Source organism: Psittacula echo, assembly GCF_963264785.1.
Source record: "Psittacula echo genome assembly, chromosome: 2".
Lineage (NCBI taxonomy): Eukaryota > Metazoa > Chordata > Aves > Psittaciformes > Psittacidae > Psittacula > Psittacula echo.
In genome coordinates, this window is record NC_137737.1 from 97,581,394 (window position 1) to 97,606,005 (window position 24,612).

A 24,612-nucleotide genomic window follows, 5' to 3' on the forward strand; every position below is an offset into this window, starting at 1 on the left:
TACAATAGAAGGATTGATCATGAAACTGATCTGGCTTGTGTTCCCAGTGTGGTCACCACCTTTATACTTTGGGAGGTATATAATACAAATGCTTAGCAACTATACATCTTTTTTCTCCTTCCTGGGTGGTCAACCTATGAAGGAGACATTCTTTTACCCTCCCAGTGCCCCTTCCAGACCGTTTACAGCATCGTTTGAGAGTTTTGAAGTTTTTGAGTGGCCTTTTAATATTGTTGAGACCTGTTTGCTGATTGTGATGGGGGTCACCATGTTGGCACGCATACAGAGTGTGTTTTGTCCACAACCATTACGTCTGATCTCAAGAGTTAAGCAAAGTCGGGTTTGGGTCTTGTCTGGGGTTAGACGACAAAATAGGGGGACCGAGAGATTTTCCCCAAGGCTGGACAGCCATGAGTGTCATGGTGTGTGGGACAGTATGGGCGAGTATCTAATCCACTGGGCCCCTCCAGTGCTTTGGAAGCGTCGGAGATGGAAGGCAGCTGTGTGGAGTCCCCAACAACAAGTTGCAGAGACTGCTGCAGGGGAGGGTGAATTATTTTGAGCCTGATGGGCCCATGGCACTTCAGGCCATGAGGGCAGAGATGCAACATAGAGATGGACTCATGATCGAGGGGTGGACTTTGCAATGGGCCTCTCCTGCTCTGAAAGACTGTTACAAGTGATGGTATATTGAAAATGTGGGATCTGAGCATGACGTGAATGGTATGGAATAAGGGGTGGATACTGTCCTGGTTTAGCAGTAGCAGTCATTTTTTCTACTGGTGCAGTGCTGTGTTTTGACTTTCGACCTGGGAATAATACTGATAAAGCCAATGTTTTCAGTTGTGGGTCAGAATGTTTACCCTGACCAAGGACTTTGTGAGTCTCATGCTCTGCCAGGGAGGAGGAGAAGCTGGGAGGAAGCAGGGACAGGACACCTGACCCAAACTAGCCAAAGAGGTATTCCATACCACAGCACGTCATGCCCAGGATGTAGAATGGAGAGTTCCCGGAAGGGCTGGATCACGGCAGGGTGGGGGTGAGGTACCGGTTGGTGAGCGGTTGTATTCTCTTCCTTGTTATTTCCTTTATCATTATTACTATTAGTGGTAGCAGTAGTGATTTGTGTTATACCTTAGTTATTAAACTGTTCTTATCTCAACCTGTGGGAGTTGCATTCTTTTGATTCTCCTCCCCGTCCCTCCAGGAGCGGAGGGAAGAAAGGTGGGGGGGGGAAGTGGACTTCGTGGTTCTGATTTACGGCCTGGGCTTAAACCACGACAAGAAGCAACTTTTCAACCATAGTACTCAGGTTTCAATCGTAGACCCAGGTTCAGTTTAACACTGGAAACAAGGATCTCACATTTTGTAAGAGGTAGAGGTAAAACCCACCATGAAGGGGTCATCTGTAGCTTTAAAGACTATACAGGCTTGTGAAGTGATCCTGTACAAGGGCTTGAGACATAAATGTTCAGTTACGCTTAGTCCCTGTAGGCTACCTTCCCTTCTCTCTACAACTCAGGTGTAAGTTTTAAAAGCAACAAGTACATTGCAAAAGCGTCCAGTACACTTTTCATGGACAGAGGAGTAATGCAGGCATAGCAGACATTGTCACTCCTCCTGCTATTGATACTCTTTGTCTCAGCTAAGAATTGCTCTGAAACCAGAAGTTTTAAAACATCTCACTGCACACTGTTCTTCAAATGCACTACACTTCCCCCTTACAAATGATAAGGCAACAATAGAACTATGCAGTTCCAAGGAATGCAAGCTTAGGGAACTTCTTTTTTTTTCTTGCTGCTAGCCACAAAGACGTTACCCCTGGACTTATTTATGGGCTCTATTATAAAGCACCCATTTGTTCACTCATTTGTTCACTCATTTATTCAGATTCTTGCAGTTTGGGGGGAATTATTTCTGAAACTTTATGGTTTTCTCGTTAACGCAACGCATTTTTTCCTCCTTCTTACTCATGTCAGCTGCCTCTAAAACTAGACCTCAGTAAGTACTTAAAAGCAAAAATGTAAAGACTGCATTATTTTGTAAACACAATCACTGCATCTACAAAATTTCTTGGCAGAATTAAAATGAAGCAGCAATAAAGCAGGCTAACAAAGTGAACCAACCGGTTGCCATAAGTGTCCAACCCGAGGTCATAACTGACAGACCTCCTCTTATCGCATCTCAGTGGCATTCAGGGATGAGGAAAACGGCTTTAGGCCTTTTCAAATCCTCAGCTGGTACCTCAGCTTTAAAGGAAACCATCGTGTTTACCTACAGCGGCTGAAAAGGCAGAAACGCCATCACCAAGCTCACTGTGGCCAGTACCTGGGTAGCCTCACAGTGCCCTCGCTGTGCAAAGATGGTGCCTTCAACCAACTTTGCTGGATTCCAGCTCTCCAGCTTCCACAGGCAGTACGTAATTTCTTATTCATACCAAAATTCAAATTCGACAAACGTTCTCCTTCCAAATTTCACAATGTTTCTTTTTTTAAATGCTCAACTCCTCTATTATTTCCAATGCAAAGGGATAATCAGAGAAGAAAACTAATTGGAGTAAGACCCAGGGTAACAGACAGTTTTTCCTCACTAATTGCTCTTTCCATATCCGCTCTGTCACTGCTGCTCCACTCCACTGAGTCCGACATTCTCCAAGCATTCTTCTAGCATTTAGGAGTAAAACAGGCACTAGCACCTGTGTGCTCCTACTCAACACACACTCTCCCGCACAGTGAGAGATAGTCTCGCAGAGCAATTAAGAAGCTAAGGCAAGGAGTAGAAAACAAAGAGCTGAAAGGAAGAAAAAGCAATAAATAGGAGGAAGAAGTGGAATAGAAAAAAATACAAGAAAATGGGGGGGGTAGGGGGAGAGAGGCAAGGGGGGAAGAGATAAGTGGTGTAGATCTTGTTCATTCGAAGTTTTTAGAGGTTACTTAATGTCAGCATATGGCAGGGGACTGAAGAGCAAGAACAACAGTGAAGTTTTCTAGGTTAATAGTTTCCTTAATATTCCCACAGGATTCTTTGCTACTCTAAACATAGCACAACGGAAAAAATAAGATTCGAGTAGATCATCATCAGGGGCAGGTCAAAGAAGAGCTCTTTCAACCTCCCCCAAGCTGCCTTCTCTCTTGGAGTTAAAAAATACGCAGAGTTCTTACACAGTGTTAAAGCTGACACATTTAAATTCAGAAGGTGCAATCCCAACACGACAGACACTCTGAAGACAAAAGAGGAGCTTTCAGTCACTTAAAATTGTTTTAGAGTTATATTTGTTGAGTTATATTTTGAGTTCATTTTCCAATGCCTACTCCAGACACCTAGCAGAAACATCCTTCACTACATGCTTGCTTTCAGTGCAAGAGTCTACCAATCAGGTTGGTTTAAGCCCCTCAGTATTCTTAACTAGTTTAGAGTACTTCTGGAATAGGCTTTCTGCTACATTTCTGAAGGCCTGAAAGTTGAGTTAATGTTCATACTTGCATTGCACCATCTACCCTCCACCCATAACATGAAAGCTACTTTGAGCTTGTGAGGTCACTTTAGGTAAAATCCAGTGTCAAAGAAGAAACTATCAAGTGCATTTCATTATTATCTGCACATTGTACTTGTTCCCATCACTTACAGAAGGGAAATGACAAGTAGGCACAACAGGAAAAAACCTGAGCCATGAGCAGGAAACAGAATCTCTTGTTTTGACTACTAAGGTAAGGAAAGATAAATAGTGGAAAATTCCCCTCACATGGACCTTAACAAAAGTAGATCGTTTGACAAGTGCTCACCACTGTTTTTATACAGCCAAGCCACCTGTTAGAGCAGCTTCATTATCTTATATAAAAAAGGCCAGACCAAGGAAGGAAATAAGTAGTTTTACTTGAGACTATCTTTAAGTACACATAGTTGGGGGGTTCTTCTATTTTGCTTTTTAAAGTAGCGTCAAAGCAGCAACCTGCAACTGTAAGACAACAAACAGGAGTTTGAAGGGAGAGAAAACAGCGTTTATTGAATTGTTTTTATGTGGTTTACCAGCTAAAGCTAAGCATAGAGTTGAGTAGAGGCTTCTATTAAAGGCTGCACAAGTTCTCACTGTAAACAAGTTTCTTTAGTCTAAATTCAGCAAAACTGTGTGAGGCTGGTACCAGCTTGATGCTATCTTTAAGAAGCATCAACTGTTGAAGTTTATTTTTTGCTATTAATAATAAATACATATAACCAAATATATTAAGTTATTAAACTTCGAAACTGAAACCAAATCCCATGTGGATCAAACACAGAAGTGCAATATATGTTTGCTGTCACTGACAGAGCAGCAGCAGCCACACATCTTTGCCAGGCTTCTGTTCCACGCTTACTAAACACTGCAACTACTAATATTTATGCAGTGCCTATTTCTGCTACAGTTCCCACTATCAGTTATTGACTGATTCTACAAAGCCTATCTTAGGCTATGCTATTTCCACACACTTTCGCCTCCTTTCACTGAAAATTCTTGCTTAATTGCAACCAGAACAACTGGTAGAGTAACCAATGATGAAAATCAAGTATCCTCATGCTCTAAAAAGGGAGTTTTCGAGGAGAGAAGCAGCCTTGTGCTGGTCTGCTCAGCCACCAGGTATCACCAACCACACCAGCAAAGAAATCCAAGGCTGTTTGTGTTTATGTCTGACAAGCCAGATAAAATATAATGTTTTTAAAGTTGCTTAATAAAGTAGTTGAAAGATAGCGATTAACCAGTCTCATCATTTGCACATGAAAGGTGGAGCACAGAAGTTACAGTAATCTGTTGCCAGACTTCACTGGAACAAACAGCTGCATTTTACTTATCTTTAGATATCAAAGGACTCGAATGGGACAAAGATTACTTGGCTTGACAAGCATTCAAAGATCTCTCCAGCCCAAAACCAAAGATGTTTCTGAGGAAAATCATGAAAGGATTTAATTTAAGCCTAGCAGCAATTCTTATTATACTAGCATGAAATCTACCACCATCCTCTAATCTTGTCAAAGCTAAGACACAATGCTTTGCTTCCTTTCCAAATACAGTGGCATCACACATTTCCAAAGGCTACAAGCAGCCAAGCTTTTCCTCCCAGGAAGCAGAAGCTTCACGGCAGTGTTTAGTCACTTTAAATCTGCTGTTTTCCTGCCCATCCCATGCTAGCTTCTCACTCAAACACTAAGTTTACTGCCAAACAGCTGGCTCGGAGAGCTCAGCCACCGGTAACACCAGTGCCAGGGCACAGGAGACAGGGTAGCAGCCCTGGGACAGCCTGCCCAACAGCAGAGCCACATCCCTCCAGTACCCCAGAGAGCTACACTGAGTGCCAGAGGAGTTTCTTCTCCCTGTCTCCTCCCCATCCCTCCCTTATACAGGATCAGATAAAGTGAAGACCTCAAGTCACCTTCTCTGTACCCTTAATTTAATTTTATTCCCTTAGACTCATAGAAGACTATTGTGAAAATCTGCCCAGCTCCATCAAAAAGAGTTCAGTATTTTCCCCTCAACATGTGCAACCTGCTTTATTATTTAATGTACAAGAAGCCTTTACAAGAGCAGTAAAATCACATTGTTCTTGCTTGGAAATACATCTTGAGAAAGTGAAGGCAATGACTATGCTGTAAAATAAACAGGAAGGTTACCGAAGAACCAAAAGGTGTGAAAAGTTTCAAGCTTTTCCAACTGTACCCACTCTAGAAGACAGAGCAGAGAGTTAGAAGTAGCTGGAAATAGGTTTCATTTTAGTTGCTGCCTCAAAGCCAGTTTTTGTGTTTAACACACGTCGGTTAGACAGCCAACCACCATTCTTGGAGATTATCTGCTTAGAGTATGAAAGACAATAAAACAACCCACTATCGGTTGTCAGATATTGTCAAACCTGGGCACAATTTCCATTAGCACATTTTTATTTTAAAACTGAGTGTGATTGCTCTGATTTTGTAATACAAGAAAGCTAAGCACAGATGTTGGTACTTAGAGCAGAACAGAACCTTGCCAGGTAAACAGCAAATTGAGGAGTTATGAACTGCTTCCGAACATACAGAAATATGCTGCATGGCACAGCAGTTTAAATACATTAGTCACTGCCTACAGTTGAGGAAAAACAGCATCTTCCAATCTGTAATTTAATGTAAATTAAACTAAGCCAAATCCAAAGCCCAACCAGGTGAATGTATATTTTTCCCTGTTGATTTTGGACCAGGCTTTAAGTGAGAACTGATGGTAGACTGCAGCTCTAACCGCTCAAGGAGAAAAGCAACGACTGGTGGTCAGCCCTGGTTTACTGTTGCAGTAATGGACTATAAAAATATAACTATAAATATATAAAATATAATAATATATAAAAATAATATATAATAATATATAAAAGAAGGGGTTTTTTTTCTGAAAAGTTTCTGAAGATAGTACTTGATGGCTTTTTATGCACTACTAGTCTTCCAGACCAGAAAATGCAAAACAACACAGGTATCAGAAGACATCAGCCTTCTCCAGCATCAGGCCTCCTCAATTAACAGCTGCAGTTCATTTGTGGCATTTACTAAATTATTATGTAAGGCCCTGCTCCAGTTAGCTGTAGAAAGGGGTTTAGGGTTATTTGCTGTTAGAATGCTCTTTTGCTTCTTCAGATTTTTTGCCTTTTATATTCCTGCGAGGTGTGTGATATCTGACAAAGATACACAGAAATACAGATCCAGCATCTGACACTTCAGCACTTCACATGTACTCCTACTAGTAGGACACTCACCATGAAACCATTTAAACCTTTAATTTTATGGGTGAAAAGATAACAAATTTGACCTAGAACCTGCTTTAGGATTTACTAAGTACCCCCATATTCATTAATTTATTGTATTATTATGGAAATTCCTTAAAAGCAATAGTAATACTACAGGTAATACACAGGGAACAGCAGCTGTGCTCACCCAACAGCCACATTCACAATCACAATCCCTATTGACATATGTATTGTCAAGACTGCCTGAGTATTTAAGTAAGCTTGTTATTTCTTCAAACCCCAACTCCTTTAAATTTCCCTTGGGAATTAGTTTGCTGAGGGATACGTTTTCATCAATATATATATGGGTTTATAGGAACAAGGCCACTTGCTGAAACTCAGGCAAAGCAAGCAGAGCTCCAAAGCCTCAAACCACCATCAGGACACACCTCCAGCCCTGAGTGGGACAAACCAAAAGAGCACCCCAGAAGAAGAGATCATTTGACCTCGGCCTGGGATCCAGATGTGGTAAGCAGCTTGTTAGGCCTCCTCTGCTACTTCAGCTACAGCAGATCTTCTCTTAATGACCATGCAAAATCTATATACCCTGAAGAGTGGTAGGATGTGAAGGTCTGGTCATCAGCAGCCTCCATCACTTCTCTCAGAATCATTAGTCTGGATTTATAGTGGTGTGCTCAGTTAGAATGAGAGCTACAACCTATGCTTGCTGTACTTCAGCATCTTGGTCCTGGATCTACCTCTGCCTCCAAGAGGTATTAAAGCAAGATTTGATAATAATATTGTTCCATTTAATCATATAAGAAAAAATGTAATTGGTTGACAGTATGTAATACTAACTCCTTTCAGTTTTTCTGTTCTTTTTTTCTGGTTGAATTCAGAGCTTACACTTAAATATTTTTGCAGTACTCAAGAGATTGTCTCTAATGCTGTAGCTTCAGCCAGAACAAACAGAGCCTTGAAAAAATGAGGAAGCTTTTCCTTCATGCAAGTCTTGGTTATAGTACAAGAGTTCAGTTATTATGGAGCAAGTAAAACACATCCATAATTCCTTGCATTGTTTTAAGATCTTTGGGACATCCATCCCTTCCCCAGCAGCAGGCACCTTACATAGAGAGTTCTAGATGTCTGATATTAGTTAGAGCCAAGTGAATAAATTCTTGGGCTCAAAGCATCAGCTGATACAAATCGCTACTGTCCTAATGAAGCCAAAAGAGCCACATCAGTTTACAACACAGAACACAACCCATACTTGCAGCCTGGGAAAACAAGTCAAAGGAAAACTGCCTTTTCTTTTTATAGCCTGGCTCTCTAATTAGAATTTCTGTCTGTATTATAATTTGGTATTGGAGAAAAAAGAAAAGCACCACATACTTTCAGCAGACAGATCACTATGAACTATAAAAATTTGTTATAGCTGAGTTTACTCAAACATAACCTGCAAACATCCCAGAGCCTTCAAGATCCCCAAAGCTATGAACAGTAACTGTTGTAAGAACATTGCGTATGACAATCCAGGTCCCAAGCAAAAAGGGTGGCTAATAAGCACTAGCATCCCCTGCCTGGAGAGGCAACAGTGGCTGTGATCCTGAAAAATCTGATGCTCACAATACTTGAACAAAAACAAGGAAGAGGACTAAAACAGCCATCCCATACCTGCACATGAACCTGGAGTGCAAGAGTCCAAGAAGCGTTCACATGGCTTGCCTCTGGGTAAAAGTGAGGGCAGCACTTTTGATCTAAAAAGTGCAAGACTAAGCTCAGATGAAAAACAGCTAGGCAAACAAATCAAACCAGCAAATTGTTGCTTGACTATTGTGCAAAGAGTAAGTTACCTATTTTGCCACTCTGGGAACATACAGATAAGCTGGTTTAACATGATTGTATAATTTACTTGGCAAGAGACTGCAGATGACTAATCATGCAGCTGATAAGCAGTTCGCTCTGCTAGAAAGAGACCTGAACTTCAACTATTCAGTCCTTCCATGCTTGCATGATTTTGCCCAGTTCTCTCAAATCATCCCAACTATACAACACTACAAGAACTTTGGGCAGTCACCTCCCAGGGCTTCTCCCACTGAAGGACTATGATCCAACAGCCTAGAGGGCCCCATGCTCTCAATCTTCAAAGTCACAGAAGACAACTGTCCTCATATTTTACTAGCACCACTGTCAGCTTAATTTCCTGCCTCTGAAGTCAGATTTTAGAGTGTGAGCTGAAGCAATGCAGGCACAGCATTATTTCCCTGGATGGCACAATAATTTCATGGTGCTAGTTGCCTTGTTCTCTAAGTGCAGGTCTCCAACAGAAGGGCCAGCATTGCTCCATAACTCCAGTCTGAAGATAGGGAAAACAGCAGGGGAGCAAAGGAAGAAGAGACAAGATTTCAGTAACTCCCGTTACTGTTTAAGGGAACAATTTCTAAAGGCTTCTTCTCAGAAAAGAAAATGGACATGATTGTTTGGGAGCACCCACAAGTATAATCTCTAATGTTTAACCTCAGGAGTCCCTTATTAAAAGTGCCATTAATCAAAGGGAAAGCCCAGAATTCACTGTTCCATTCAGCTTTATAGAAGGAGCCCAGGAGAATGTGTGTTGGGAAAAATTTCAGGCTTTGCCACACAACAGGAGGAGTGGGCCTATCTTCCATCTTGTATGGCTTCCTTACTTGTCAGCATGATTCTTTCCACTGAGCAACAGGTGAACGAAAAGCATTTTAGAACACACTTGTCCATGAAGATTACAAGTTATAAACTGCCACAACTAGCATACTTCTGCTGAAGAAGAGGAGGGAGTATTTTTTTACCCACATGCAGTCAAGAATTTTCTCTCATTTGCTTACTTCTGTGATCAGCATTTTGGTGGCAATCCCCTGTCCCAACAGAGTTAAGGGTACTCAGCAACTTCAGTTTGCCCAAGCAGAGAAAGACACTTTTTGAACAGGATTGATCCAGAGACGTGAATAAACTTGAACTGATGCAAGCATGACAAAGTCATGCAAGCGATTTCTAATGACCTGACCCACCATGAACATTCACAAGCCCTAACAGGCATTACAGGAAGCAGACTTAACAGGACTTGTCATACACCTTTGCATTTTCTGCACAAAGGGAGAGCTAGCAACCCAAGTCCTTTCCAACAGACACTTCCACTCATCTGATGGACACAAAACAAACTGCTCTAGATCCTCTTCTCCAGTGCCTCCTTGAGCACTTATTCTCATCTAAAGGGAGGTGGCAGACAACATGCTTGAATGGGCAGGGCCACACAGCCCTGGATGTATCTGACGACACCGAATCGAACCACACACTATATCAGCCCATACCAATGCGCAGGCTGGAGCCTCCCGCTAAATCCTTATCAATAAACACCCACACAGAAGGAAATCCAGGCCAAAAGAGCTACATGACTGCTCAAAGCCTCAGATCATCTCGTTTCTGACTCTGCTACTAACAAGATTTTAATTCCAAGAGCCCTGTGCTATAAATCACTACATGACTGAAAAAACATGGAGGTAGTGTTAACATAGTGTTAGGTTCCCATGGGATTTAAGGAGCACTGTGGAAAAGACACCTTGTTATAAAAAGCAATCTTCATCTGAAGCAACTGTCAAACACAGTCGTTAAGGAGGTTTCAGATATCCGCAAGGCTTGACAAGAACAACACACGGACACTTAAACCTGATGTCATCTTGACATTTAGGCAATTCTGCTCAAGGTTTGTTTGATGATTCAAAATGGGAAGATTCAACACTCCTCAGTAAGGACAGAGAGGAGAACCATCATTTGTCTGTCTGTCAGGTCAACAGTCAAACAAGATCTCATTTGTGACAGATCTGCAATCTCTTTTCTTTCAATAACCACGCATCTGTGTCCATTCACACACTACACAGGCATGAATCATTTGGGTATGACACTGATTATCATGATGGATAGGTAAGATTTGTATATGTAAAGTACTAGGATCCCCTCCTCCTCTTCAGTTTGCTCAAACAAGTGGAGTTGGCATGCTAACGTGATGACACAGTATCAGCGGCGCAAGTTAAGCTCCCCTTGGAAAAGAAGGAGCTTACGGTGATTTTCAACATGTTATCCTTCAAAAACGTAACAGGCAGCAATGCAGTTCCTCTACCTGCCTTGAAGTCATGCCATCCCTGCAAATGGTCATGAAGCGCATGACAAGAGTCCTGAGGACTGAGAGGGCTCCTAGGTCCCTCTTACATCATTTCAGCCTTTAAATGGGGGGCACAAATCCACTCTTCACCTTTCCTCAGAACACTGAGGCACTGAAATGAAACTGCATCTTACCTTGTCGTTGTATAAAAACCCTGAGCAGCGGATGAGCACTTGAAACAGCTTTGAAGAAGTTGTCGTCATTGTTAATGGGGAGAAGATCTCCATGCACATCAGCATATCCAATCATCACCTCCAGGTTGGCTATATGATGAATGTGAAGAATTAGCTTGTAGAAGTCTTCAAACTTTCCTGGCTTGTAGCGATCCAGGGAGAACCTTCTGAACTCTGCCCCAAACTGCAAGAGAAAACAAACAGAACATCTACTGTCAAATGTCACCACAGTCAAATGCTCCAGATTGGCATTTGAACATGATCTGCATCACCTCTCTCTTTCTATGATGAGTATCATCACATATTGGTGCTTTCAAATCTGAGGACCCAAAAGGCCATTTGTAGAACATAACCAAGACACCACCCTGCTTGACAATAGATATGGTAAAGTGTGACACCCTAAAAAAGTGTATTTTTTAAATATTAAGTTTTCAATAAATCCTCTAGAGGATAATTGCATTTGTAGGATCTAACTTTGAAGCTCCATCATTCATTATCACCTTGGGCATCCACAGAACCATTCTTCCCCAAAGCAGAAACATTCACTCTACCACTTTCAAAAGAAGTTACTCAGCTATTCAAGCAACCTTATAAAAATTCTTCACACATTTCTCATCAATACTAGTGGGATCCCAACCACAAGACCTTTAAAGAAGTGTGGTATGTGAGCGCACAGCTTGTTATTAGGAAATACGCTCACTCTACATGCCCCCTGAATTTCCTGGTAATCCACACAGAAGTAGGAAAGCTCTTATTCCAAGTTAGTTTTCATGGGTTTAGTTTTTCTGTCACTCTACTGGTTTTTAGTTTTGAAGCTTTAAAGACCACTGAGTGGCCGTTAAAATAATAAAAAAAATAAAAAATTAAAAGAAGAGGGTTTGGTTTCGCACAACTGAAAGTGTCAAAAATCCATTAAGTTGCTTTAAGCAAATCAGAAAGGGACTGTGAAAAATATTCCAATGGACCTTCTTTCTGACATTAAAAGCCAAACAAAATATTAAGAACAGAAGCGGGGAAAAAAAACAGATTCTCTATTCAGGCAAATGAAGACAGTGAAAACAGGCATCTAGTTAAAATAAGGAACTTAAATCATTTTTCTGCTAGATTTACCTTCATAACTCAAATAGTATAGTACTAGTAAACTACTGCTCATCAGCTGAACTTCCCCAACCATGCTAACTCACTCCTGAAAACAAGGAATCACATACACAAATCCAAGGACAAGGAAGGCTGTGAACAGGATCTCATGGAAGTTCTCATTTGCAAAGTCAGCCAATACCAGGGCAAGAAACCAAAGACAAAAAACTAACAAGCAGAGAAAGAAATTTAAAAAAAAAAAAAATAGTAATTTTTCGGTAGATAAATTCTTTCTCAAAAGGGAGAATTACTTGCTTAGAGGTGCTCAAGATTTTAAATCAACTATACGTGCAAGCCACTCTTTTGCTAAGACCAAAAAAAGTATGAATCTTCAACATAATCATCTTCAAGGAAATAAAAAAAGCCCAACAACCAAAAAACATCAAATCAACCCTACAGGCTTTGGGTGCAAGCAGGTTCTCAAATTACTTCCGCAGTTATGAAAATCCCACTCTTCAGCATCAAAGCCTAGTTATGATCATCTGAAAGCTTGTTAGCTTGTTTAGTCAAATAATGCTGCTTGTTTGTAACATTAGCTGCTAGTTCCAGTTTGGATTTCAATTCAGAATGCCCATCCAAATACACAAAAGCCAAACAAACCACAGCTGGTTCGAATGGAGGAGAAACAGTCCCCTTTTGTCCTCCACCCCTGCTCCTCTCCAGAAAAATCCAAGATGCAACTAACTTCTGTTGACACATTTCAAACCCCCAAAAAGCTTAAGTCTTTTTATTTAAAGGGTATTTTACAGTTTTCTTTTTGCTCAATTCAAATAAGAAGCAACCATCTTCAAGTGTCAAGTTTAACATCTTTACAGTAAACTAAAGGTGCAGGAACAAGATCTTTGTAGGCTTTGTTTAGAGTTGCTCCGCACACCCGAACAGGAGTAAAGGATTCCTTTAGCCAAAACCAGACCAGAGCAGGGCATTCAGATGCCAATCTCAGTAACCACTTGTTTACTGGACAGACTGCTTGTTTAAGACCACTGGCATGCACCGTACTTGCAAGGAAGAAGATGCTGTGTGGTCTCACCCCAGCCAGGGCAATACCCATCCCTTCCTACACACCCACCCTGCATGGTCTGCTAGGAAGCACATCAGTCCTGCTCTGCCCAACACACACACCAAGGCATAGGCCAGCTCCCATGCTGGGGCATCATGCTCAGCAAGAAAGTGACAAGTGAAATGAGAGAAGAAAGAATCACGGATGGTTATTTACACTTTGGTATGACCAGTTCAGCTTAAGCTTCCCCAAGAGAGGTGGGTAGCTGGTGAAAGGGCCATCCTAACCCTTGTGGGCACACTACACACGACAGTATCAGTGGAGCGTGGCACAAGGGTAAACAGTCCACCCACAGGGATGCAATTGCAGACTTGGGGTGCTGAGGTCTGATGTGAACACTGCACAGTCGAATCTACTTGTTCACAAGTTCAGCCTCAGGAAAGCCCAAGAGGGAATTTTCTTCACTCTGAAACAAGACAACAATAAACAAACGCAAGCAATTTCACTTGTGATTTTTCCCTTTAAGGCAGGGAGCTAGAAGGTGACTCTGCAGAGAGGAGTAGGAGGAGGGAAACATCTCTTCAAAAGTGATGTCAGCAGATAATAAGGCTGAAGGGGTTTTTTGTTTAAAGGTTAGTAATACTGTAGTAGTAGTTTAGCTGATTAATTCACCCTGTGCCTATGCACACACACTCAGCAACCACTGTCAGCGGGTCTTTTCAGAAGAGGGGGAAAAAAAATGCTCTGGCTCATTCATCATCCCTAATGAGGCTGATAGAGAGTATCACAGTAATAATAGGTTTTGCAGTACCACACAGCTTGGAGACTGGGTGCTCTGCATTGTATTCAGCCAGGATTTCAAGATAATATCCACTACCTATCTTCCAGAAACTACAAATTCTGAGGGCTTTGCAGATAGTCAAGATGACTATCTGCTTTTCTAAGCTACAAAGTTCATCTTCAGTATATCCCTCCACAGAAAGAGGCACAAGGACTAGTGTCTGCCAGCAGAGTCTCTGCTAGAACAATACTGTATTACACTGTTTGATAAACCAGTAGTTTTAACAAGTAGATTAGTCTTCCATAATGAAGTAAATTATTCTGACCTATTTATCTAATGCAAATACTGCATCTACTATTGCAGAAGTCAGAGGACAGGAGGGCCCAAGAGAACTTGAAGGAATTTAGTCTGACAGAGCTAATCATGACTGGAAGAAAAAAAGAAACTAGAAAGAACTGTACATTTTGTTTCACAAAGAATAAGCTCTGTCCCAAGATCATCCAAAGTACCAGTCAGACACTGTACTTGCTGTCTGCAGCTAGATGAGAAAAAGCACTCACCAAAATACTGTACAATAAACAGGAACCCTGAGCAAAACACAGATGCCATGAAAAATTAGCAAAAAGAAGAAAAGAAAAATCACAGTGTTCTGATAAAACCTGGCTAAAGAAGAAGAAAGTCACTGCCAGCTGACCAAAACTTACACAGGCTGACCGAGAGCAAGCAACGATTTTTTTCTCTGGCTAGGGAGGCAAGAGGTCAGAGGAGAGGAGGGAGAGGAGGGATTTGAGGTTTGTTTACTTGGAGGGCTGTTATCTTGTGAAATTAAATGGAAGAGTTATTTACAAGCAAAAAAGACTAACTTTTCTTAAAATTTAGAGTTTCATAAAGTTTACATAGTCAAAAATGAAGCCCTATATTTATGAGGTGCCATGCCTCTAGTTTATTGCTGGCTTTGAGTTCAGGCTATTGTTAATAAGAAAACATCAAAGCAACATTTAGCAATAAACATGAATTACGTTAGCCACTTACTTCTCCCATTAAGTAAAAATCAGGAACAGAAAGAAAAACACTCTAATCCTTGCACAGACTCTAATTTCTTGCCTCAGAGTACCTCTGCTCCATCCCAATGAAGCTGGTGGGATGCATGGGAAGCATGTTCTGCTCAGCCCCCTGTTATTTCTTCCAAGAGATACTCACAGAGCAAGACAGCCTCTCTTCTACTTGCCTTTCATAAGAACCCCATCACAGGCATAATTTCACTACCTTCTCCCCCAAACTTTTTCCTGATTGGCATTATGCCATATTCCTACCCTTCCTCCTTGCGTGCTCCCTTTTCACTTCCCTGTAAAAATGCAGCCATGCTTTAGTATCTTCAATCCTTAGAATAGTGTGTGCGTGTGTCCAAAGAAAACAACTGGTTCCCCTCTTCTTCATTCTTCTTGGACACAATGCTTCATGACTCTGCTTTTCAGAACAGCCTTTGCAACCCCTCCAAACCTCTCCATCAGTCTGTGAGGCTCAGTCCATTAAAACATTTTTTTCTCTTCCATACCCACTCAGGAGACAAATTCAGCTTCTTATTCTAGATTCAGTAACTGAATCCCTTGATTCAATTGATTGCCGCTCTGTCGTTTTCCCTAGCGCTTCTAAACACTATTTTGCCTCAATACCGTTCAACTATTTCTTAGTTGGTGATAGTTTATGAAAACAGATATCCACAAGAGTAATTTTCCCATGCTGTTCTTCTAAACTCACCATCCCTTTCTTTGCTACCACAGCGTCAACAGCTCCTCTCCCATCAGGTCACCTACATAGCTGCTTTCTCCCTACCATGTCTCTCAATCAGTATTGCCTCAACTCTTTATATTTAAGCCCACGGCGCTGTTCTCCTTCAAGAAACAATTGTTCACAGCAAAGTCTTTAAAATAAATCTTTGCCTAAAGTGGTTGGTCTGCCTTTCCAGAAGGCAAATGTCTTCTTTCGTCCAGTCCCCTACATCTCTGGGTACAAACCACAGTACAAACCAAGATCTGTTTTTGCAAAGGATGTAGACCAAGCTGTCCCTGTATTTTCAAGAGAACACCGAGCACCACACACCCATCACATCACACAGCTTCAGCACACAGGTCAGGATGCATGCTTACAGGGCTTGTCACCACCAGTACAATGGGGAAAGGAACACCTAGCTCCTTGCCACACAGAGGGCTAAAGGACCACTGAATCACGAGGTCTGATCAACATTGCCAACAGCAGAAAAACCCATGATCCCAGCTTCCTGCAGGAAGTCCTGCACTAGTACAGGTTTCTAGCAAGAGCAAATCATATTCTGAACATTTACTAAGAGATACCCATAGTTACAAGACACCTGTAACCAGTAAGGGCTCTGGCTGTTTGGAATCTTATTTAAGGCCATTTTAGTTTCCACCAGAGGTTTCCCCATGAGCTGAAGGCCAACACGAGCTGCAGAGGAGTAATTCAGTACACATGACCAGCCCTAGCCAGACCTGATGGGGGACTGGGAATAGCCACACAGGGCAGAAGCAGGAGGGATGGCCCCAGGCTCTGGGGCACCACACCCTGACCCAGGCACTTCTGCCTCCATTAACCTCAGGAATTTCCAATGGGAACAGGACTACCTCTGCACTAGGAAATTCTGCCTTCCCTTAGACAGAGGGAATGTCTCCAAAGATGCATTTCATCTTTAACTACTGGCCCACGTTGTAAAGGCAATTAGAGGCAGGCAAGCAAGGAATCCCTGGCTTTCTTGGTTACTAAAAGCTCAGATTAAGCATGTGTAGTCTTTTTCAAAGGGAATGATAAGGGCCTACCAAGGAAAGCATTATTAATTGCACCCCTGAAGAACTCCTCGGAGGGAGCTAGTCCTGCAGCCTGCCAGACAGAGCCTCCACAGGTATTTTAACCTCACACAGGAGACATTCCTTTCTGACTTGGCTGTAAACAACTTTTCAACTTTAAAGAGCACCTCAGAAAATTAAAAGTCCATTCGTTGTTCTGTATCCTTTAAGACTGTTTCAGTGCGGTGAGACTAAAATTCAGAAGACTATTCACAAAGGACAGACTGGTTGGCTGAAGTTCTAAGCAGATCGGAAATTCCCAAGTTACTAGGCTGAGAAAGATTACTAAAGCAAAGGTGGAAAATCTGGAAGCAGGATCAAGAATAGAAGAGTATGGGAGATGCTGAAACACAAGGTAGCAGCCCTAGCCTTCCAGTCGATGCATCATGCGGATATTGGTAACCATTCAGGTAGCACAGTTATATCCAAGCCTGTTACAATAAACTTACTTTGGGAACATTGTTAGAGGAACTATCATCTTTCCACAACTAGATTTTGACTTTCTGTTAGTTTGTTTTGTTATGAAGGACTTGAGACTGCGAGACTGTAAAGTGAGCACCAGAGCTTATCCTCTTCTATCCCATGGCTCTATGAAGCCAGCTAGCTCAAAGCACGTGTCCTAGCCTTCCCTGTATCTCCTACAGGCACACACAGTGCCAGAGTACAGGTCAGGAAAGATGGTTACACTGTGCCTGTGCTTATTGCAGCTGTCACCTGAACAGAACTATCACAAAATGACTTTGCACAACCAGCACCTTTCAGCCTCTCATCTGTGAAGGGCAGCAAACATGCACAGGACCAACTGCTGTGGCTCAGCTGCTGCATGGTAACTTGTTAAGCTGTGGTCACTTTCTCTCAAGTCACCTAGACATTTAAAGACAGACTTAAGCTTACTAGGTATAACCACTTCAGAAAGTCGTCCTACTATGAAAAAAACAAAGATTTGTAATAACAGAGGAACCAGGAGTTTAGTAGATGCTATTTAGCACATCAGAATAAATACAATACCTGCTGTCAGAAGCTCAGCAAACCGGGAGAGAAAGGAACAGAGGCAAGATTTCTTAAGAGATTAATGTTTACAGTCTCTTTCTCCTGAAAGGTTTTGCAACAGTCCAAACCATCTCAAGCTGCTATTGCTGTGGCATACTGTCTTCATTTGAGAGCAGGAAGCACTGCGGTTTTCTGAGTCCGTGCCACATTTGGTTTGCATATAATCAAATATGTTTTGAAGCTCAAAACCAGAAGTTAAATCAGCTGGCACAGAGCTTTTCACTGCACTTATTTTAGTTTTATTCTAGGTACGACAAGTACGACCTTAGCTGGGAAGAATCTAAAGTACTGCTTAAAAACTTAGAGCAGACTTGAAGTCTGTTTTAACATCCTGTAGGTTTAAGAAGAGTGATGCTTTTTGATCAATTTTGAAGCATGCCACACATGGAAAACATTTCTTAAAACTTCAGAAGGCCTCTAAGGCTTCATTCAGGGTTAGAGTGAAACCAAAGTACAAAAGGCTGGAAAACACAATTTGTAGACCTCTCTCAGTTAACACCAGGCAGAGAAGAACCAAAACTTTAAAATCTCTTTACACGGGACTGGTTTGCTCTTACAGCTATTGCTAGTTGTAACACTGCTTGATGTTATACTTTATACCTTTCAAATACACAGTGTGTGTCCATATAATGTAGTAGTTAAACAATCATATGGACATGCAATACTGCTAAGCTGTTTGAGCACCATCAGCAACTTCTCTGGGGGAGGTAGGATGTGAAAGGTTTAAAACCAGCTATCTTCATTGAATGGGTATAGGTACACTCCTAAGAAGGCAAGTCAACATATGAGCAGAACAACCAACCCACAAGCTCTTTGGAAATCACATCAATCTAGCAGATGGGGAGACTTGCTGAAGCACTGACTTTTATACTTGCCCCACACCAAAACACATCATGTTATCTGCTAGTGACTTTGTAAGAACACAGAGCATGGCTGGTCCCAAACATGCTTTCTGTCTTCGAGAGCTGTAACAGTATCACAGCCATACTGTGAGCACATCAGAAAATTATTGAAAATTTATTAAAAATCCATTTGCAGCATCCATCTGAACACCAGGCATTTACTGGAACAAAATCAAAACAGGGTGGGAAAAGAGAAAAAAAAAAAAATGGTTACAGTTAACTGGTTATATTTATCTTAACGGGCTTGTTTATAGTAGTAGGATGTTAGCCACATTACTGTTAATTTGTAAATCAGTTTGCAATGCAAGAAAACATGATACTATTGATAAAGCAGAAATGTCACAGTCAGCACTTCGGTCAGGTTAGCTGCACTTTTATAATCCTCAGCCATTATCAAGAGTTCCATTGTCTGAGAGGGCTCAGCAACAAAAAGGGTGGCTTCCCTCCCCACAAAGGACTCTATTTTGGGGAACCACTAGTGCATTTAGCTATTTTGAAAGCATGAAAATTAGTTCTTGCTCATATGTACAGCTTGCAGGAAATCATACAGTAGTAGCAGAAAAATAGTTCTCTGCTGCTTTTAAGCCAGAAACATATCCACACTTTCACAAACAATTCAAAGGGTACCATTTAAAGGCCTGAGGCAATCTTACACCTCTACTATTCCAGAATACCCAAGCCACTGGAAAAGAAATACACACTTGGGCTTCCAGCTATCCTGTTTGAAAAGCTGTATATACAATTGAAGAATGAAAATGACTATAAAGAAATCTCTTTCAACTCAGAGAAGGACAAGAGAAGGTTGGCTACATGGAGCTGTAATTAAACAGAAGTCTCGCCATTAATACAGGAATTCCTATTCTAAAAGTTATTTGTTCTTCTCTAGGCTTACACTCATGGGGAAAGAGGCCTGCAACCTCTCTGTAAAGCTAAGCACAGAAAATGAAAAACAGGTTAAGAATCCTAAGCCAGGAGATCCCAATCTAAACAAACAAACAAAGAGAAAAAGCCCCACACACCGCAGGCACTGGAGCTCTTGGTAAAAGGGAGGAGAAGGAGAGAAAGGGTCATCTGGAAACCTTTTTCAGAGATTAGAGGCAATTTTTTCAGAGGGGACAGATACTTCACTTGTCACCCATTGAGGGAAATGAGCCACGGAGCTCTAGACACATGAGAATACACAGTTGTTACAAGCCAGCAAGATAATGCGTTTTCAGATCCTGGCTAAAAGGGCTGAAACATTAATCCTGAGCTACACAGACAACACCTAGATAAGAACTGAGCTTCTCATTTATTCTGTCGTAAAAGACAGGAGAAGAAGGATAAGGTGTAATTACAATTCAATTAATATTTTCCTATGACATGTGCCAATTTCTAAGCAGGCTTCTCTGTACCCTTCCTCTTTCCTATCTAGCAGTAAGCTTTTAGGTGTTTTGATTGTGGCCAGCTCTCTGGGGAGGAGACAGAGGAAGAGAGGAAGCACAGAGTCTGATGGAAGGGGCCTTCTTAAAGCAGAAGACTATAGCAATTTCCATCACTGCCATGTCTGAAAACAGAGGTGCAGACAGATGGCTGATGCACTTTTTTCCTGCAGTATTTGCTGCAACACAGAGATCTGAGGTGCTTCCTTAGTTGCCTAAAGGAAAAACGACCTGACATACACAAAGTGATACTACACAACGCCACAAAGCTCATTCTTCTCCAAAGACCTGTAGACAGAGAACATATCGCTGCAAATGTTCCCACGACATAATCACAAGGCATTAAAACATCCACAGATAGAAGTGTCAGGAGCTGAAGCATGCTTATGGGCCACCAAGATGCTTCCCTTCCCGCTCATCCACCCACCTTTCTTTTTAATAACCCTTTGATACACATCAGAATCTTAAAACTGAAGGAAACTTGAGGATTGCCAGAGAAGTGTCTTTACCCAGTATGGTACTAAGGAGCTGACAAACTCTCCCCTTCCAATAACCTAGGGCACAAACCAACTTTCAAGAACTTTTGTTTGGAAACTCAGGAAATCCAGGAAAATCTTGGGGCAGTTTTCATAGGAGCCATTTCTGAATCGTGACTAATGCAACACACCAGCTGTATGATGGATTATCCTTTAAGGAAGGAACCACCTGGTTATTGTAACAGAGGCAGGCATATCAAAAACCCAACATTTGCAGCCTATTGCCCATATGACTCCCCACAGCTATTATTTCCAGAGCTCCTTCACGTCCAGCTCTATCGTCAGGAAAGGAGAAGAGCCATTTCACACTGTGGTGTAGAAGTGGCACGCTCTCACACCCAGCTCCTCCGCTAAAAGGGATTCCACCTGCCCACAGCCCACCACTTCCCCAGCCTTTGAAAAGCCACCCGAGAATCCCTTGATCGCGGGCCAGCAGCATGCCCTGGCGCAGAGGCAGACTGCACCCACCTCCACTCAACTGGCAGCCTGCGCTCCCGGGCGATAGCTGCACAATCATGAGTTCTCAGACTCAACTTTCAAGTTCTCTGGCAAGTCCAGGCAGGCCTTGCACTTACAAAACACAGACAACTAAGTGCTTAAAAGGCTGACTACATACGGCTACCAAAAGCAGCATTATGGGATCTTTTTGTTTCCCCATCCTTAGATAGTCCACCCATTCAAAAAAGAAAGTAATACAACTCATACCTGTAGATGACTGCAGGACAAGTCAGTGATCCACAGAGCCAAGACAGACGGCATGATAACCGTCTCCACAAGATCACCACTCTTTAACAAAAGGTATAAGGTCTTTACACAGTACCTTGCCAGGTAACACTGGCCAAAGCTTTTTCACTGCATCTACCTCTAACCACTGAAGATTAAGTCCATCAGAAGCAACCTACAAGCTTTACGAACAAAAGAAAACCATCTTGCAATGTCAGTACCAACCTCTGTTTGCCAACAGCCTACTACATAAACAGTCTAGATGTTATTGTGCACAAGTCATGCTAACAGTATAGCCCCAGCAGCAGCACACCCTGCACCAATCCATGCTGCATGTTAATGGATCATCACTGGGTATAGGCCCTCAGCAGATTTTAAGCCTCTTTCCAATGAAGTACAGTTCTCCAAAATAACTTCTGGGCCATCAGCAGTGACAACCCTGAGCTACAGAAGACCTCCAGTAAACTCCTCCCATTCACACAAGCTTATTTTCCTTCTCTCCAGAAATCTACATTCATTTGTACACTTAAAACCTCCCTAAATCACTGTCTATACAACTACATGGGTTCACTTACAGGATTTGCTGCAGTTGTAAAGGAGGCTATGCAGTGTTCGTTATAATGTTGCTCTTTAATTGTTAATCGAGCAAAGCCAAGCTATAGCAATATTAAAGTAGAAGAGAGAGGATTAACATAATAAGTCTTATCGTGGTCAGGGTTTCAGTCTGAATCTCAAACAGTGCACAGGGTATAACAAAGCAATGAGAAAACAGGATCTGGGCCACAATGAATGTTGTGGGTAGGTTATACCTTAAAACAGGCAGAAACTGAACCAAAACTTTCCAGCAATGGAAGCAGGATGGCACTTTTAAGGCCAGCTGAGCCCATTCAAGTGGCAACAGGAGGTCAGGAAATGGCCTCAACCTGCATTTCAGGTGTCACGGTTAGTAATGACTGGAGTCCCTTGGACACAAGGTAGTTCTCCTGAAGCCATCCCACCAGCCATCTGTGTTGCTCAGAGGGGTTTGATCCAAATGCAAATATTAACAGCAGCAAGGGACAAAAATGGGGTGCACTCAGCACTGAGTCCCAAAGACATCACCTCCAACACTGCCACAGCAGGTGACCCGGGCTGTGCACAATTCCAGAACACGCCAACGTTACTCCATTCTCTTTTCAACTTAATGCACTGCCTACACCTTTTCTGTTATAGGTACATAAAGTATGGGATTCCAGGGAGATTTCTCAGTTTTGCTCAAATACAACTTATTTTTGCACACAGGGGGTGGCAGGCAAGATTCTGACGCGCTGGTTCAACCAAGAGCAATCTCTCGAAGAGAGCTGAGCAAGCTCAACCGAAGACACCACGACCCGGTATCAGCATTTTAAGTAGTCGAGCTCCGGCAGACGGCTGTTTCTGTGCACGACAGCCCTGCGGACAGCGTCCCTTCCTCAACACCATGAGGCTGCACTAGCTGGATGGCTTACGGCGGGTGCCGGCACCCTCTGTACCACCCGGGCAAGCCGCCGCAGGAGAGTGAAGCTTCCCGCAGGCCTCGCTCTGCCTTCTCAGGATCAAGTGCAGGATTTCGGCGCTGCCAGACCCCGAGGGGGGAGCCCTTCTCTTTCTCACTCCTCCGCTTCCCTTGTCAAACCGCACCGGGAGATAGGACCCACCACCGGGGAGACGGCAGAAGCTAGGGGACGGCGTGCTCCGGCTGCTGCAGGGACCAGAGGCAGAGGCACCCCCAACCCGAGCCACAGCCTTCCCGGCAACCGAGGCGAGGCGCGGCGCCCGGCGCTTTCCGAGCTGCCCCACAAAGTTACCACCAAAGTTCCCGCGGCGAAACAAAAGATCGAGCGGGAGCGGCGGGCGCAGGGCCCCCGGCGCCCGCCCGCCCGCCCCGGCGCCGCTCCGGGGGCGGTCGGGGAAGGGTCCCGCCGACGCGGCCGCCTCACGCCGGGCAGGGGCGGTTCGCCGGGGGCTGCGCCCGGAGCGGCGATCCCGCCTCTCCGCGAACTACTGCCAGCCCGGCACCACGCTCCGGCAGCACCAGGCGGTGAGACGGCCGGAGGGGAATGAGGGGAGTACGGGACGGACAAGGCGGGGGTCCATTCATTTTCGGCAGCGCGGCGCGGCCTCGGCTGTGCTCACCTTGCTCTTCACTTCCACCGCGTTGCACTCCAGATACCGCAGAGTCTGAGATTTGTTGAAACTCCGGTTCATCTTCCCGGCCCCGCTGCCCTTTCCTCCCCGCTTCGCTCCCCGTTGCGCCGCCGCCGCCGACCGCCGCCTCACGCCCGCCGCGGGCCGGAGCGCCCCGCCGGGACGCGACGCGCCCCCCCCCCGGCCCCGCGAGCCGATCGGCCCCGCTAGCACGCGGCGCCCCGCTCGCGCTACTTTGTGCGCGCGTCTCCCCCGGCAGCTCGCGCGCGCCAACAGAGAGCAGCCACTCCGCTGCGCTCGCGCTCCGGCTCTCCCGCGGCCGCCGCGCGCTCGCGCTCGGGCCGCCGGGCCCCGCCCACTGACACGCCCGTCGCCCTCCCAACGCCTCCGCCGATTGGCTGAACCCCGCTTCAGTCCCGCCCCCCGCCCCCCGCGTGTGCGCGGCTGCGAGCAGCGCGCCCCAAGGTTCCTGCCGGTGATGGGAGGTAGCTGGGAGTGGTCGGGTATCGCTTCAGACCGCTGATGGAGGGGTTCGTGGTGTAAAGCCGCTGCGTTCCTAGCGCTGTGGTGGTGGTGTTAGGCCCCGGCACCTGCCCGGTCCCACAGGCCGTGAGTGGTCCCGCCACCAAAATCACTTCCGATGCTGAAAGTACACCCAAAACAGCCGTCGAACCGTGGTGCGCTGGAGGTGCCCGCGGTGTTGCCACGAAGACCTGCACGAACTTTCCAGACACCAATGGCTGTTCATTAAGAGCGTTGGGGTGTGAAAATTGCTGGAAGTCATTACTTCGTGACCACAGACCACCAGGTTTGGGAGGAGAGTTTCCACCACTCCCTCCTTGAAATAAATCAGTGGATTGCCTCCCTCTGCTACCAGTCCTTATTAATTAGGTGGGTTACTAATTTGGGAACCTCAAAGGAACTTACTTCTTTCCATCTTCTGCCAAGGACCTTTATAAT

The 24,612-nt window shown here is 43.8% G+C and overlaps 1 protein-coding gene across 1 annotated transcript in view; it reads right to left on the minus strand.

The window, feature by feature from the left end:
• Positions 1–23,712, minus strand: part of PARD6G (par-6 family cell polarity regulator gamma) — a gene marked incomplete at both ends in the record, with an annotated part of 63,423 nt that extends 39,711 nt beyond the window's left edge. Inside the window, 2 exons of the mRNA XM_080611788.1 lie at positions 11,040–11,262; positions 23,641–23,712. Coding sequence (XP_080467914.1) covers positions 11,040–11,262; positions 23,641–23,712 — 295 coding nt within the window. The remainder of the gene's footprint in view (positions 1–11,039; positions 11,263–23,640) is intronic.
• Positions 23,713–24,612: the final 900 nt, after the last annotated feature.